Below are 18,056 nucleotides of genomic sequence, written 5' to 3' on the forward strand. Positions count from 1 at the left end.
TTACTCCATGGAAAAGGGTTCTTTAAAAGTCCTCGTACTCATCTCGTACGACCATCACACACAGTCCGTGTTGTAAAATCCTATCCTCTAAAATAAATAGTTGTACAAAAGAACATTACACAGTGTACGTATGTCTCTTACCAACTGACGAATATATCCCTCTACAAGGCTTCTCTGGAATTCTGAACCACACACAGGCCAAAATCGCCCACAACTAGTGCCAAAACTGCACAACCAGTCTTCTCGACCCACAATAGAATTCCAGACAACTCCAAAGAAACAATCCCAATTCGGAACGGCAAAGCAAGGCCAAAAACTTCAATGGAGTTTTTATCAGTCAGTCAGGATCAGAAATGCTGCGTTTACCACGGCGGTTCGAAGTACAAGGGCGAGTTATTTGCAAAATCCTCAGAACATGCTCGATTCCAAGTCAGAAATACCAACATAAAATATAACACAGGCAACCAGTAAAACAAAAGACCCAAAATAAAATTTGACATAAAATTTTATTTAATGCATACAGATTGAGTGAAACATTTTATTACATCATAATAAAATTATAATAATCCCTATACGAACATAATATCTTCGGAAAATTATTAATACATTTTCCGATCATATATAAAAAAACCGTTTAAAAAGATCGAAAACCTAATTTACAAAGATCTGTCAACCTTCAACGCCGGTGTCACACAATCAGCTGACAAACAATTGAAACGTCAGTCTGTAAATCGTAATATAAACAAGATGAATTTAGGGAAAAATCAACTATAATCAGGTAAAACCAATTGATTACACACAGGAAAAATACATAATAAAATCCTTAACCCATATGTATATTGCAGACCCAATATTCCCACTTGTTGCGTTGAAAACAGACAAAAGATAATCACATCAAGTCTATGTTCAAGAATCCTCCGAAGAATAATGCCAAGAATTATCCTAACACAAGCATAAGTCTAAATAAAAAATTAGTTACCACTGTAGAAAGAAAGGTAAGTTTTACACAGACAAATTGATATTATATTAATCAGGTTTTATATTACAGTTATCGGAGACAACTCCATCCAAAGAAATTGTTGTGATGATGAGACTTAATAGATAAGATATTATTAGAAATTATATGTACAGTTAAGAAGTTAGCTAATTAAACGTTATTATTCAAGTTATTCAAGTAAGTTTTAGTTTTATTCCTAAAAATAAGCAAAATAAGTAAAATAAGTTACGGTGAAATTTTGAACCGTAACAACATAAAGCCTAAAAACGCAATTTGCATTATGACCACAATAACGGACTAAATTTTTGTTGTTGCGCGACTGGTGGAAAATCAAGTTTAACCGCCTTATCTCTCAGGAAGCTGCGAGGGGTGTCTCACTCGGGTAAAAAATGTACACGTACTGTCAAAATATCCTTCCACTGCTAAGCGACTGCCAATGACTATGAAGAAGACTGCCTATGACTGCCATGTAATTATTATAGGCGACTGCCATAAGACTGCCAATGACTGCCAGCGACTGCCAAGAAAATGTACAGGTAATTCCAATAGTGAGACACCCCTCGGGAAGCTGCCTTGAGGTAAAGTAAGTAACCGGCGCGTTTTTTTTAGTGAACTCCCCATTTCCAATAGGCCTAATCCACATGTCGCCAACTTAGGTTTCTTTTCAGGTGGAAGGTTCATCAGAGTTCCTTCGTTTTTTTTATGTTACTGGCTGTTCAATATAATCTTCCTGAATGTCTTCCACATCTGTATCATATTCCGGATCTGGTTCATAAGGTGCAGAATATTCTTTTCGTTGATCTTTACCGAGAGGAAAATTGTCCTCCTACTCATCTTCGTCTAATTTTGCCACCTCCAAACTATTCGAACATGCACAAAGTGCACACATTACCGAGCAACGCAAACCTGCTTTGCGGCAACTATAAGATGTATTACAACTGTAATACATCTTATTACAACTTTTGGCACATTTACATGAAATCAGATTTAACAATTCTTGGGGAGCTGCATCTTGGGATGTAGCAATGGGCAACCCATTCTTTGAATTTTTCCATCCCCAATCTAGAGGCGATTTTTCATTTCCATACCATAGCTGTACGTACGGAAGGAGTGCAAGCGAGCTGCGTCTTTGGTCGGCGGTAATGATGCTAGGTTTGGTAAGCTTTTGGTAATAGATTTTACGAAACACTGGGTATCTGTACTTATCTAATGAGTCGCATTTTTGGTTTGGTTTGGGATCCATATAGATGAAGAAGAAATCGTTCTCCAGCTTTTTCTATATCTTCTGGGGATGCGTTTGGGTCTTTGAAAGTTTGTTCAGCTGTCTGTAATAATTATTTTTCTTTCTGTAAAACTTTAACGAATTTCATTTTTTCTTGTCTGTATAATGCGGATGTGGTGTCGCAGCCACTAAATGCGTGGAGAAATAAAAAGAGTAAGGTTCTCGGAAAGACAAGAACTGCCTAGAATAGAAGAAACTATTCTAAAACTAAACTGCTTATAATATATTTAGCGTGTTTAAACCGAGATAACTTGGAAACGGGTCGTCGCACAGAAAAAGTACATAGAACGTTTTTTATAGAGTGTTTCCTCTTCTTTAATTTTGGTCTGTACATTTTTTGCACTAAAGTTGACAGAAATCGAGTTATTGACAAATAATGAAAAATAAACTGAATTTTAGCCACTTTTTCCAAGATGGCGGCTAAATCCGGGCTTTGGGGTGGTGCAAGTTTAACACGTGGTTCCTTACACTAAACTAAATAAAATAAAATTTATTCTAGCTTGTCCGGATTTGCTCCCGCCATAAGTTATTTTTTAATACTTGGCGACTGGCCTATTATTACTTTTTGGTGCGTTTGAGACTGACGATATATGTAGACAATATTTATTTACAGTGTCATTTAATAACCGACTTGATGTAATACTTTTTTCAAGACTAGATAATATCAATAGTGGAGTTTCAGAATCTTTAATAACATATACTATCTAGAGGAAAATTAAACATAACCATATATACTCGTAGTACCAAATACGTTGTTTGAGAAAAAATATTGTTATTCGGATATTATTTATTTATTGTGTGGATAATATTTACTAGTTAGTTACAGTTAAGTTCTGTAAAGGCATATGAAATGATTTTCATATATTTTTCTTATTTTAAGGTGACCGATACTGCTGTAGAAAATCGAGCCCCAGAGTGATCATAATGATTATTGTTTATGTAAATTTTTGTAATTATTTAGTATTATTTAGTTTTTTTATGCATGTAAGTCCTTTAAGAATTAGAAAATAATTTAAAGTAATATTGATAAAGAACGAATAGTAGTAAATATATTTCTCTTTAAATAGGTATTTTTATTACAGTTCAGGGTATTACAGCGGATGATTAATGCTATTTAAAATTCAAAATTTGAAATTTGTAACTCTTCTAGAAGTACCCTAGAATTTTGATGACGGTGAGTGAGTCACTGTCGAAGTTAAAGAAGTTTGAGTAGCACTAATTCATAATCCTTGAATTATTGTTGTTGCCTTCGTATATAAATAAAATCGGATAATATCAAATGATACCCAAAGATGCCCGAGTAATTTTTTTGATTTTCAAAAATAGAAAAGATAATATTGCAAGAAACTATATAAAAAATAAGATGGCAAAAAGTGGGGCTTTAGGTTCTCGTTTGATCCTTGTATCTTTTTTTCCATCCAAGTTATCCATCCCCAAGTTAGTTCCATAAGCCAGCAACGCGTGTCTGCGGTTATCACTTTCTATCGGGCTATGCCGACATCACCAAAGTAGTTAAACGACATTGGATGATGCGAATAGATGGACGGGTGACGATCTGTAGGTACACTGTGTCGTGCTGTTGTTCTATGGGCAAAAGTGCAAAATATATTGACACACACTGCTCAATCTCGTTGGTTTGAGACAGGACAAATCCCATCTCATCTCATGAGTAATGGTCGATTTAGACACTCACCAATCGGTAGGCCATTGACCACTGTCCGACTTGGTAGAATGGCAGATCATTGGTAATGGTCAATGGCCTATATAGTTAGTTACAGTTAAGTTTTGTAAAGGCATATGAAATGATTTTCTTATATTTTTCTTATTTTAAGGTGACCGATACTGCTGTAGAAAATCGAGCCCCAGAGTGATCATAATGATTATTGTTTATGTAAATTTTTGTAATTATTTAGTATTATTTAGTTTTTCTATGCATGTAAGTCCTTTAAGAATTAGAAAATAATTTAAAGTAATATTGATAAAGAACGAATAGTAGTAAATATATTTCTCTTTAAATAGGTATTTTTATTACAGTTCAGGGTATTACAGCGGATGATTAATGCTATTTAAAATTCAAAATTTGAAATTTGTAACTCTTCTAGAAGTACCCTAGAATTTTGATGACGGTGAGTGAGTCACTGTCGAAGTTAAAGAAGTTTGAGTAGCACTAATTCATAATCCTTGAATTATTGTTGTTGCCTTCGTATATAAATAAAATGGGATAATATCAAATCGATTAATTCAAGTTTTCCAGCATTTTCTCGACTGGAAATTCAGCTATCGGTAGAGGTTAGACAGCTAACTTTTAATCCATAAGGATTATTTCGAGATCTTCCATTTTTTCCAGCCGTTGTAAGTTTAAACCTTAAAATTCGAAATTTGAAGTTTGTGACACATCTAGATTCTAGAAGCAACTTAGAATTTTGAAGATCTGTCAGTGAGTCAATGTCGAAATTAAAGAAATTTGCAAAGCGATAATTCATAAACTATGAGGTATAATTACTAGATATTTTGGTAATATAGCCAGTTATAGTATGTCTTCATGTTTAGTAAAAATTAATATTCTTACTTTATCCACAACGAAGTTACAGGGTGGTCAAAAGTGCCGCTAATGCCTTCGACAAAAGGATGGTATGACTGTGCTCGACTTGGCGGGGGCACTGGCACTGCCGATACCGTGCCCCCCAGATACTTCAGACAATCTGTGATTAAAAAAAATAATTTTAGATATATTTACAAAAATAAATGTGTCTCAAATTAATTAAGGTACTATTATAAAGAAAAATGTAGTCTTGCAAACTACTACTTACTAACTACTTTTTTTTGTTATTATTTCGACTGATTAGTGACAAAGAAAATCTAGGAATTAGTGGGGTTGCATTCTGAAGGGTTTGGACTAGAATTAATACACTTTGTTAATGGTCAAGCTGTCGGAATTTAGTTATTCCATCCTCAGGACATCAACGTGGTAAAAACCTTCTCTAAAAACTACATTAAAATATAGGCTTAAAGGAAACATTGAATACTCCACAGTAAAATCATCACTGACTAGTCATCCACATTAAGGGCTCTCTTTTGGTGCGATTAAACCGCCTGATTATTAATTAAAACATTGGAAATAATTGCGAGATCTTCGAGCACATTTCAATTGCGTCATTGTTACCTGTTCAGTTGTATTTTAAAAATAGATGCAGTTTTTTCAAATTCCTTAAAATTGGTTTGTTCAAATTTGGCCATGTGTATTAAAAAACATATTTGCGACTTAGCTGTAAAATTAATATAAGGAACCAATATTCGGACAGTTTAAAATTTGCATGGGATTTCCTATGTTTCCAACGACGATGTACAACCCGGACCTTAAAATACAATATACCGGGTGCGTCTCAAAAGTGGCTCACCCCCTATAACTTTTTTATTTTTTCAGATAAAAAAACGAGATTTGGTATATACAGTATATGACATAAATTGGGATTGACTGACGTATTCAATTGTTTTCGGTCACTTCCGGTTTCACCGGAAAAGACTACAACTTTTGATTTAAATGGCACGCTTGGTATATTTTTACTTTATTCGATAGAAAATGACACTCTGAATCTAAAGACATATCATATGTCAACTTTTGACATAGTCATTCAAAAACAAATTAAATTTTAAATTTCAATCTGGAGTGCCACCACTGTGTTAAAAACACTAATTTTTAATCAAGGAGTCTTGGAGAAATACATTTGATCGTCTAATCTTTTTAGTGTCTTGTTCTGGCTAGTTAAAAGATGTCCAAATCGTATTTTTAATCATATCTCAATTTTTTCAAATGGAACGAGGGTGGCTCATTAGCATGTTTGGAAAAAGCATTTTTTTACGAATTATTTGATACCACACACTTGGTATTTCGAGTCAAATTGTCTTTAGAAACCGCATGTTACAATTTCAAATAAACCATATGCGAAAATGTCAAAAGTTGACTTGTGATACGTCATTCGATTCAGAGTGTCATTTTCTATCGAATAAAGTAAAAAAATACCGAGGGTGCCATTTAAAATTCAAAAGTTGTAGTCATTTCTGGTGAAACAGGAAGTGACCGAAAACAATTGAATACGTCAATCAATCCCAATTTATGTCATATACTAACATACGAAATCTCGTTTATTTATCTGAAAAAATAAAAAAGTTATAAGGGTGAGCCACTTTTGAGACGCACCCGGTATTGTAAAATTGGATATTGATTTCTTTTTTGTTTTACTTTTGAATTTTAATTTTAACACTGTCGCTAGACAAAGACGCTTTAAATCGACATTGCAGAGTATATCTATAATACCGTATATCCTCAAGATATTAACTTGAAATTACAGGTTGAACCTGGATAACATCTACACGCAGATTTTATCATGGATATTATCATTGTTTACGCATATGCGAAGTAAAATTTTACCTCCATAGAAATAAATAAACCAAGAGCAGTTCTAAATATTTGTAGACAAAGCTTTTGCGTTTTTTTTTTCATTTTGAAACTTCGCTGTTACATAAGTATAAGAAATATTATTTATACTAAAAATCAAAAAAATAAAATTATGAACATGGCCCAAAGATGCCCGAGTAATTTTTTTGATTTTCAAAAATAGAAAAGATAATATTGCAAGAAACTATATAAAAAATAAGATGGCAAAAAGTGGGGCTTTAGGTTCTCGTTTGATCCTTCTATCTTTTTTTCCATCTCCAAGTTATCCATCTCCAAGTTACTTCCATAAGCCAGCAACGCGTGTCTGCGGTTATCACTTTCTATCGGGCTATGCCGACATCACCAAAGTAGTTAAATGACATTGGATGATGCGAATAGATGGACGGGTGACCATCTGTAGGTACACTGTGTCGTGCTGTTGTTCTATGGACAAAAGTGCAAAATATATTGACACACACTGCTCAATCTCGTTGGTTTGAGACAGGACGAATCCCATCTCATCTCATGAGTAATGGTCGATTTAGACACTCACCAATCGGTAGGCCATTGACCACTGTCCGACTTGGTAGAATGGCAGATCATTGGTAATGGTCAATGGCCTATATATCATTATACAGCCGAGGATCGCTGTTCGGATTCCGCGTAAACAAAGTAGATCCCATTCAGATTAGCACAGCAAAGAGAAGACGTTAAATTAAAATACTTTACTTTATTTTACTTTAAATTCATTTTTATTTTATGTTTTGATTGTTAAAATATTCAGCCTTTTTCCATTTTTTTATTCCTATTGTTTTACGAGAACTCAATGATATTTATTCGTTACTCTATGTTTATTTATTTCTCTGAAGTTTTACTGCTAATGGATTTGAGTCGGCGACGAGTTTAACTCTATCGTTAAATGTTTTGAGATATTTCTATTTTCTCGAAACTCTGCATCAAGATCAAGCATTGTACATGAACGGAACATTTATGTTTACAGTTATATTAAATGGGTGATCAACCTAATGGTTAGCATCTCGGTATTAAATATGATTTTTTCCTATTTACTGGCAAGACTAACTTTAATAATCACACATAAAGGACGACCTGTTTGTTAATTTAAAGTTATGATTTTGCTTTAATTGTTATTACAGCTGTAGTTTGGAACCTTTGATGTTAAAACTGCAAAATTAAACACTAATTCACAATAATACACCAAAAAACTTTACTTCTAACACTGAACTCGCGTTTCGCTAACCATGGTGGCATCAGTTGCAGATGATTAAAACTGACAAGATTGCAGTGTTAGTAAAGGACGTAGCCAGCATTTTTGTCCAGGTGGGACAAAACTTCTTCCAAGGCGCCGGAACTTTATTTAGGTTGGAGCAAAACAATACAAAGTACTTAAATCTTTTTTAGATTTAAATCATTTTAATGACTTAAGTCATTTGATTTTAACTCATTTTTCGAAGGCTGACTTAAGACTTAAGATTTAAGACTTTTTCAAAATGATTTGTGACTTAAATCTTTCTTCCGAAATAGAAAAATATTTAGTTTTTTTTAGAAAAGACTTAAGTCATTAAAAAGATTTAAGTCTTTTTATAAAAGTCAGATTTTTATATATTTTTTTGATAAATTTTTAACAGCAGCATTTCTTTTTTTAACTGTTAAGCGGCAGCCAAGGAGTAGAATACATGAACAAACAGAACCACTAGTAAATAAAATGTTAGTTTTTCGGAATCAGTTTAGATTATTTGTCGTGTCGCGTGCGTAGTGAGTCTGTTGTCTTTCAAGTGAATCCCCGACTCCGTTTTGTAGACCGAAAGACGAACGCAAGAAATGTATCTCGAATATACTGAAGAGTACCTTAAAATCATCCAGCCCTTAGCTTATGCCATCAATATGTTACGGTTAAGGTCCGATGTCCGGTTATGTCGACATTACCCGGTTAATCTCGAGAATAACACCCAACAAAACAACCAAAAACGAGCACCAAAAAACGAGCACTCTATTGGTCCTATGTCAATTTGGTCTTCATTAACCTCGTCGACAATACTCATTTCCATTAGAAAGTTGTCTTACTTTTTTGTGTATTATTTCACATCCATCTCTAATATTTATATCAGCTGATTCGAGAAGATCATTCCCAATAATAGCTTTAAAATTTGACACGTTTTTGGGTAGTACATGTATTGTTAATAAAATTTCTTCATCGTTTACGATAATATTTTTCTGAAAATTTTCTAAAGTTTCTACCTTATTCATTCGGATTCCATTTATACAGAGTTAATTAGCAGACAAGGGTATATGCTTAAAGTAGTGTTCATACACGTCATATCTGATGGCACTTATGTCACTTCCGGTGTCTAAAAGAGCACTTAAAACTACACTGTCTATTATAACCTTTACGAAGTTTTTTGGCACCGCTTCTATTATATTAATCTGACTTGTTGATGGTCCTCTTCTATCAGATGAAGAATTTTCTTGCGACGTCTGTCTTTTAGGGCATTTTGGCGCAATGTGCCCAAAAAAATTGCAATGGTAGCATCGAGTACCTTTTGATTTGTTTGGACATTCACGAGATTCGTTAAGTCTTGTATTTGTCTTGTCTCCACACACGTACTATACGTCTGTCAGTACGAAGGCAAAAGCGGCTTTAATCGCTGAACGTCGCAGTATGCCACTTACCACTCATCATTGCAGTTAGCTCTTTCATTACACCAGAGCAAACATTGAGCTCTATGACCTCAACCTGACTCTCGCGGAGGGCGTCTTATAGGCCTATAGTAATGCAAACCTGCTATTTTAATCGATTTAAGACCGTCCGAGGGGTAATACGTACCATTTTTTTTGATGTTCCATCCAGAGCTTTAAAAAAGTTTTGCAGGGGATTCTGAGTCATTGCATTAAACCAAAACCACAAATTAACTACAACAGATGCGAAAGAACACCCAATTACGCGTTCAGGTTTCTATGACCTTCAGAAAGAGTTCATAGACAATCCGCATCAATCTATAGTTTGGGTTATTATTTGTTTGGGTGAAAATAATCTGCACCAATATGTTATCGAGGCATATAATCTCACAGTAATTTAATAGATTGCTCGTCATATTATATCAGTTCGTAGAGATTAGGAAAAAAAAAAGATATTTATAGTATAAAAATTAATTTATTTAACAAAATTTAATTAAAGATGTGACAAAATAGTTACTTTTCTATTGGTTCTATCGGACTTTTTTCGACTATATAAATCTTTATTATTTGTAAACTTTAATGCATAAAATATTTTCAATCTAATAAATAATTTAATGATGTAAATAAGAGGAAATTTCTCACATGGGTGGTCAAATTCTATAGTTTTCATTATATCAAACAGCCTCTGAATGTTTTCTTCAGTGCAAAACTCATCAAAATTTAATATAAATAATTTTTCCATTTCCAGTAAATAAAATGAACAAATTTTTCCACTTTCATGATCAAAGGCTTTTAAATGGGTAAATAATTTCGAGTTATCCAGAGATTCGGATTATTTTGCAAATTTTAGACAAATATCACATTGATGTATTTGAAGACCCTTTTAATTGATGTAGTCAAACATAATTAAAGGCATTTTGAGTTGAAAACATTTCTCAGAGGCTGTTTGATATAATGAGAACTATAGAATTTGACCACCCATGTGAGAAATTTCCTCTTATTTACATCATTAAATGATTTATTAGATTGAAAATATTTGATGTATTAAAGTTTACAAATAAAGATTTATATAGTCGAAAAAAGTCCGATAGAACCAATAGAAAGGTACTATTTTGTCACATTTTTAATTAAATTTTGTTAAATAAATTAATTTTTTATACTATAAATATCTTTTTTTTCCTTATAAATAAACACATTTGTATCCCATTTTAAATAAGATATACAAATTACCAAAACTTAGAAATAACAGTTCAAAGGTTCAACAAAAATCCTACACCCGTTTTTAAAAAGAAACATATAACCACGCACTATGTCATTCCAGCAAGCGAATACGACACAGCATAGGTTTCCGGACTAAACGACTGGTGTATTTACACCACTCAATAGGCGTGTGTGGTTTGCCAAGCGGTTTCCGATGCAGTCGCTTTCTTTCGCATCTGTTATAGGTAATTTGTGCCAAAACTATATTGAAATGTTTATTTTCATAAAATAAGTTTTAATGCATTTTTATTTTCATTTGATTTGTTCGAAGTATATTTCACGCTGTATATTTCTATAACTCAGTTTCTATGGAAACCAACGTAGCTGTCTATTTAAGCTGACAGAACAGCACTATGACGGCAATATTTCAACCTTTGATTTCAACTATTTTTATCTTTACAGCAAAATTCTCAAAAACTGACTAATTTGAATAATAATATTCATGTAAGTATATTTTAATAATTATATACCTAGTAATTTGAGTACCAAAAATAATATTTTTTATTAAAACTAAATATCACGAGAATAACTCATGTAATTAACAACTAAATTAAAATAAAACATACAGTGAGGTGTTTAAATTCTATTAATGCCACATTTTTATGGTGTTTTGTAACAGTATTTTACAATGTTACTGTAACTTGAAAGAAATTTTAATAATTTTTTTGTTTTTATAACCTATGGAGTGACCCCAGAGATTACAATCACTTGTGAACATGGATTCTAGAAGAGAAGATACGAAATATCACAAGTGTGAGTTGCATGGCGAACGTGATGATGTAGTAACATCTTTCATTGATGCTGGCATTTTCATTAATACAAGAAGAAGACTTAAAAGGTAAAATAACAATATGTTAATGATGTATTTTACAGTATCTAAGTGATAACGAGTGTATCGCACTGTTTAGTAAAAAACAACTAGATATCAGATTTTGAGTCTATAAGTGCTGTTTCACATGGAACGGAACTTCCACGAGGACTATCGTGTATTTTTTAAGGTCCGACGAGTACTTTCAGCTGTGCTGTCAATCTACGCATGTCACACAGCGAATTTAATCATAATGTAGCAGGTCCGCGCGCGGATGGTCCTTCGAACGAAGAGCACGACGGATGACCGTCGGATGACGTCATCCGGACGGATTATCCGCGCCGTTGTGATTTCTCCGTTGCCATTGGATAGAATATATGATGCCTATGTATTTGAAGTAATTGGAATCGATATGGCTGATCCGTTATATCACTCTTCATCAGCCCTTGGAGTATTACATTATATGTTTTCCACAACACAGGTAATCAACTTCACAAAGCACTTCTCTGTGTTATCTTGTCGGGCGTATTTAGAAATATATTAAAGAATTATCGAATAGTTAATTGATGCTTTAATTAATTATCCGAACCTTTGAATAAGAAGACTAAGGAAGGAGCATATCAAAAATCTTAGGTCCCCCGCGATGGGCCTCAAATATGGCCGACTTAAATTCCGGTTTATCAGTGCAGTTCTAATTTTATTTAAAAAATGTAAAAGTATGATGTAGGGTAGACGTGGGGTATACTCAATATTTTTTTTTTATTTTACGTTGTGAATAAATGTTGGTAGTTACTAAAATTGTTATAAAAATATAAAATTCTAATAAAAATTCATAAGTTATAATAATTATATATAACCATAAACATCTGATACGCTACTGAAGCAGGTAAGTCAAATTGACGTATCTAAATTCTTTGACATATAATCTTTGACAAGTAGTAAATAAAAGCAAAAATGCAAGAAAAAATATATAATTAGTTAATTTAAGTGAATTTCATAAATGATCGGTTTACTGCACGTATGTATATTATATAGTCACTTACTAGCGAAAAGTTGTTCCATTATTTCTCTCGATTTTTGTCGAGATCTACCGCACCCTACACAACCACCTATTTTAGAGTCTTTTTCGATAAATCGCGATAGTGTCACTATTAATTTAAGTTCTGCTACAATTTCCATCTAGATTTACTACCTTTATACAACTATCAGTAGTAGAATAAATAGTAAATAACATAAAATAAGCTCCGTAAAGACTGACAAAACCACAAAATTTCAAATCAGATTCAAATGTGTCAAATGAATCGTCAAACAGAACTGTCAAGGATCCCCACCCTAAAGTCCTTTTTCCGCCCACCATGCGCGAATACATGGATAGCATTATGCTCCTTCTTTAGTCTTCTTATTCAAAGATCCGAACCAAGTTACGGCCAAGAGGATCGGGTTGATTTTCTGCCAGCGTGAAGTAAATAAGACACTTGAACCTGAAAGGCATTTTAATACTGCAGAATTTTGTATGATTCTTGTACCTATTTGTATGTGAGTTTTGCTATGGGAAGGAAATAGGACAAATATTAAGATTATAAGACAAATATTTGTTACATTGATTACTATACAAAAGCCTATACATATTATGAAAGAAAAAACTTTCTGCTTATAAAAACCGTGTTGCCGTTGTTAATAAAAAATAAATTTGAAACTATAAAAGGAAATGCTAAACATTATTTATTCAAACATGGTGGTACCTAGAGTAGGACAACACAATCAGCTTTGAACAAAAACCGGTACCTAAATCGTTTTATACAGGTTTTTTGATTTTCATATTATCATGAACATGAACCGATATTATCTGTATTGTGTATTGAAACCAGTATTGATTGAAATCGGTCTTTCGGGACCGATTTAAACCGGTATTCCGATACTGGTACAAAAACTGATCTTCCGGTGCCGGTACCAAAACCGGTATAACGGTTTTGTAAGAGACGATATACCAGTACCGGAATATTTAAAAAGTACCGGTCCTGATACCGGTATACCGGAAGACCGAACATGCCTAGTTCCCTCCTACATTCCTCCGTAAAAAGTAACAATCAAAAAATGTTATATTTATTGCAGATTTATGATGATAAGTCCGAGCCATCCCCTAACTAGATTTTACATAAAATCGCTCTGTATGTTTAGAAGAGAAGAACAACGCCATTTGATCAAATATTACTACATGATTCATCCGATGAGCATGTTCGCGTTCATCTATAGGGTTTACATGTCTTTTATTTTGGCTCTCAACTATTTTGTGTGGCCGATAGTAGTACCTTATACCCCGCGACATGCTAAAAGCTACTTATTTATTAATCTTTATCGTAAGTATGCTAAATCAATTACTATTAACTAATTAAAGATCAATTGAAGGGGTGGGTGCAATTACGTGGTAGCTCTGTTTTAACATAGCCAAACCAGACATCTCTAATAGCTGTTTTGTTCTTCCTGTAAACGAAAAGCAAGGTAGCTCAGCTCCAATAAACTTGCCTTATATGTTAAAACTATGTTATCATCGCCCCAAAATGAAACAATCAACCCTAGTTAACAACTTTTATTATTACTTCATACAACTTGTATGTTTAAATAGAGACGAGTACGGTCGTACTGCTGCCCTCGTACCGCCTCGAAGTTGGTGCCATCGCGACACCTCTCCCTGCAGTGTGTGCTCGCAGCTTCGTAGCCTCCTGACCCGCGGAGCAATTACCCTGGGCCCGTATTCTGTAACTTTGAAAACGCTAAGCGCTTTTAGACGCTCCGCGTATATAACGTTAATTGTCGCTGAGCGCGCACTTAAATAACGATTTCGGTACTCTCGTCTGACGCGCTTAGCGTCTTTACTGATTGCGCCGAGCGCTTTGAAAACGGTTGCCTTAAAGGATCGTTTTGCTTGTCGAACTGTCAGTGAATATCGAAAAAATTGTGATTTTGTGCATTATTTTGCTCTTTAGTGAAAATTACTACTTCTTCTATAAATTCCTCAATAAGTAATTGATAATTTACGACGTGGCAGCTATAAATATTGTTCAAAACATCGAAAATGCTGAGAACACTTCCCTTGTATAATATGAATAATGACATATCCATAGAAAAATAGTTTAATAGACATAACTCAACAATAGGTTATGAAATTCACGTAACATTGACATTTTTCATTGTTGCATCCGTCAGTTATCAACTTTTGACTATTAGCTACATTAGAAATTGTGATGTTGCCAATATGTGCTCAACGCTTATCCAGAACACGATTCGCATGGCAACAAGAATACCAAAATCGACTGCCTTGCTTTGCGCTGATCGAATACTTGCGCTCACCGCTTTGAAAGCGTAACGTTTTTATGCCAAAGTTACAGAATACGGGCCCTGGTTTTGAATCGCTTCGGTTTTCCTGATATAGATATTATAGATATACATTACTTAACCTATACAGCGTGGCCCATTAGTGCGAGGAACTCCAATATCATCGTCGTTGTCAAAGATTTGAAAATAGTTTTATTCATATATTGCAAGGTTTATAAAGGGGCTTATCCTATAAAAATTTTGTTATATACAGCGTGTCACATAAAAAAGTTATGGTAAAGTTTTATTTTTTTTAATTGCATCCCCCCTTTTTCTGTAGATAATCGGATTCGGCATAAAATTCTGCTTATATACACTGTTTTTATTTGAATCATTCTACAGTGTTGCCATTCTATTACATATTTACTAAAATTTTGGTTAAAAACATTATATCCGAAAAGCGGTAAAAACTAGAATGAATATAACTCGAGGGGTGTCTCGCTACCGGAATTACATGTACATTTTCTTGGCAGTCGCTGGCAGTCATTGACAGTCTTACGGCAATCATCTATAATAATTACATGGCAGTCATAGGCAGTCTTCTTCGCTGTGATTGGCAGTCGTTTGGTAGTAAGATGATATTTTGGCAGTACATGTACATTTTTTACCCAAGTGAGACACCCCTCGATATAACTTCTTTAACAATTGGCTACATTTTCCTAAACAGCAAGGATAACAGAACAAATCCGCGTAGAAAAATTTACATTATTATTCTATACAAGGTATTATGGCGTCACCAAAATCGGAATATTTAAAATGCATTCAAAGTAAATTTTTATCAAAGCCACCTAATATTTTTGTTACGTTTTCGTCAGCTCCGTGTGGATAGAAAGTCACTAAGTAAGTGAAAACAATAACGATAAAAGACTTAAAGAACTATTTACAAACGATTTATAACTATTTATCTAGAAAGAATTTATTTTGAATTTAGCGCGTCAACTGTACCCACTCGTCTATTTATTTCTGTCCTCTTCAGGCCCAGCCGTCTGTTTATATACCCACAGCTCTGGTTCTCGAATAATCCATTGCCGCCCAGTTTTTTCCATTCGTCCTTGAACGGCGCCAGGCGTATTAGTCAGCTTAGACCGGGTTCACAAGGGTCCGCAACATTATGATCTTTGATGAAACGAACTTTGATGATTTTCTTGAAAGAAAAATAATATACAAGGTGTTGCATTTAAAAATATAGAGATACAACATTTTAAATATTCCGATTTTGTTGTAAGTTTTTCTACACGAATTTATTCTTCTTATTTCGTTAGTGAGAACGTAGTGGAGACAGGGTAGGCAAAGAAAAAGGCAATGGTTCGCACACGTAAAACGCATGGAAGAAAACAGGCTACCACGCCAGGGAAACCCATGGGTAAGAGACAGCCAGGAAGACCTCCAAAAAGATGGAAAGATAGTTGGCAGTCCATCTCCCAAAAACTCCTACAGAGGCAACCTTAAAACTAACAGATCGACTATATCTCAAATAAGTAAAAGAAGAAGAAGAACAAGAATTTATTCTGTTATCCTTCAGTTTAAGAAAACATAGCTAAGTATTAATAAAGGTATATTCACTCTAAAGTATCAAATCAAATAAAAAGTATATAAAGTATTCTCTAAAAGTTTTTTACCACTTTTGATAAAATGTTTTTAACCAAACTTTTAGTAAATAAGAAATAGAATGGGAACACCGCAGAGTGCTTCTCTAAAGTTTTTTACCACTTTTGATAAAATGTTTTTAACCAAACTTTTAGTAAATAAGAAATAGAATGGGAACACCGCAGAGTGCTTCAAATAAAAATAGTATACTATATGCAGAATTTTATGTAGAATCCAGTTATCTACAGAAAAATGGGGGGTGCAATTTTAAAATCTTTAAACTTTATCATAACTTTTTTTTGTGACACTCGGTATACAACAAAATATTTTTAGGATATGCTCGTTTATAAAAAGCCATGCAACATCTGTATAAAACTTTTTTTCATATCTTTCCCAATAACGACGTTATTGGACTTCCTCCCACTAATGGGCCACCCTGTATGTACTACAGGACGAATAATTTAAAAATGTTTTGCAATTTTCGAAGGTGATAACTGAGTCCCGTAGCAGAGAAGAACAAATTGTTCTTCTCTGCCCGTAGAGATTTTTACGTTCAGTGGTGTAACTGTTTTTTTTCCCTAATAGCTGTCATTTTCGAAATATGACTCAAACTTATGTTTTTTTTAACGGGAGACATACTGGGGCACCAAAAATTCAATAAATAAGGTTTCTATTTCAGCGTCTTACATTATACTGATAACAGTCAGTTTTTTCACTGGTTTCCCCGAAAGAAAAGTACATACCATCGTGCTGAATCCGAAAAGTGTGACCAGGGCTTACTTGAAGTCACTCTTCATCATAGACGTGCTCTGTGTCATGCCTCGTCTAGTCAGGTATTTGACGTCCAAGGGCGTATTGTTAAGGGATGACCTGCACGTACGTACTTTGAGATGGGTGCTGCCGATGTTTATGTATTGCAGGTATCTAAGATTTTTTTTAATATGTCAACATTTATGTCTTAAAAATTGAATAAGAAAGAGTAGTCTAAACCGTATAGTCTTGTAAGGGGAGAACAGACGATGTCACAAAACAGAATTTTACTTCTGTTACAGTATGTATAATACTGATATAATGATGCCAAATATCATACAAAATATAAAAAAAACATTAGTTCAAATATTGTGTGACATCCTTGACATCCCATAGGCATGCATTTTCTTGATACAACTTGCGTATCTTGCGTATCCTGCCAAAATTCTTTATTATCTTCAAAATACATTTTTACTTTATTTCTACTAGGTATTTTTATTACGTGTAACCTAGATTCAACTGAAAAATCAGTCACTATCTATTGCACGACCAAGGACTATACAGGGTGCTACAAATTCGAGGTATGAGCATTGGTATCTCGGTAACATGGTACAGGTACTACTCTCGGTAACATCGTTACAGGTTAAATGGTTAAATTGGGGCAAAGTTGCGCTTTGGGATGTTCACCAAGATGCCATCAAAAAAGTTTTAAACATTTCAAAGATTGCTGAGTGTTTTGGAAAAAACGAATTTTTTTGAAAATTAATTTTATTTTTTCCTGTCGTTACTTTTAAGAAAATCAAAAAACTAATTACACATTCTCATAGCCACTTTATTAGGGCTATCTGAGAGTATTTTTAGATTTTTAAAT

The 18,056-nt window shown here is 33.8% G+C and overlaps 2 protein-coding genes across 4 annotated transcripts in view; both read left to right on the top strand.

Annotated features, from left to right (window-relative positions):
• Positions 1–3,248, top strand: part of LOC115889235 (potassium/sodium hyperpolarization-activated cyclic nucleotide-gated channel 2-like) — an 83,957-nt gene extending 80,709 nt beyond the window's left edge. The window contains exon 8 of the mRNA XM_030909180.1: positions 3,160–3,248. Coding sequence (XP_030765040.1) covers positions 3,160–3,198 — 39 coding nt within the window. The 3' untranslated portion in view covers positions 3,199–3,248. The remainder of the gene's footprint in view (positions 1–3,159) is intronic.
• Positions 3,249–11,021: 7,773 nt separating this feature from the next.
• LOC115889236 (potassium/sodium hyperpolarization-activated cyclic nucleotide-gated channel 1-like) overlaps positions 11,022–18,056 on the top strand; it is a 77,646-nt gene continuing 70,611 nt past the window's right edge. For 2 of the 3 annotated variants that reach the window (XM_030909181.1, XM_030909182.1), the window contains exons 1-4: positions 11,022–11,112; positions 11,355–11,506; positions 13,589–13,833; positions 17,115–17,355. In XM_030909181.1, the coding sequence (XP_030765041.1) occupies positions 11,385–11,506; positions 13,589–13,833; positions 17,115–17,355 (608 nt within the window). In that variant the 5' untranslated portion in view covers positions 11,022–11,112; positions 11,355–11,384. The remainder of the gene's footprint in view (positions 11,113–11,354; positions 11,507–13,588; positions 13,834–17,114; positions 17,356–18,056) is intronic. The other variant, XM_030909183.1, reaches the window with a different exon arrangement.

Source organism: Sitophilus oryzae, unplaced genomic scaffold (assembly GCF_002938485.1).
Source record: "Sitophilus oryzae breed Bouriz unplaced genomic scaffold, Soryzae_2.0 scaffold_811_pilon_pilon, whole genome shotgun sequence".
NCBI lineage: Eukaryota > Metazoa > Arthropoda > Insecta > Coleoptera > Curculionidae > Sitophilus > Sitophilus oryzae.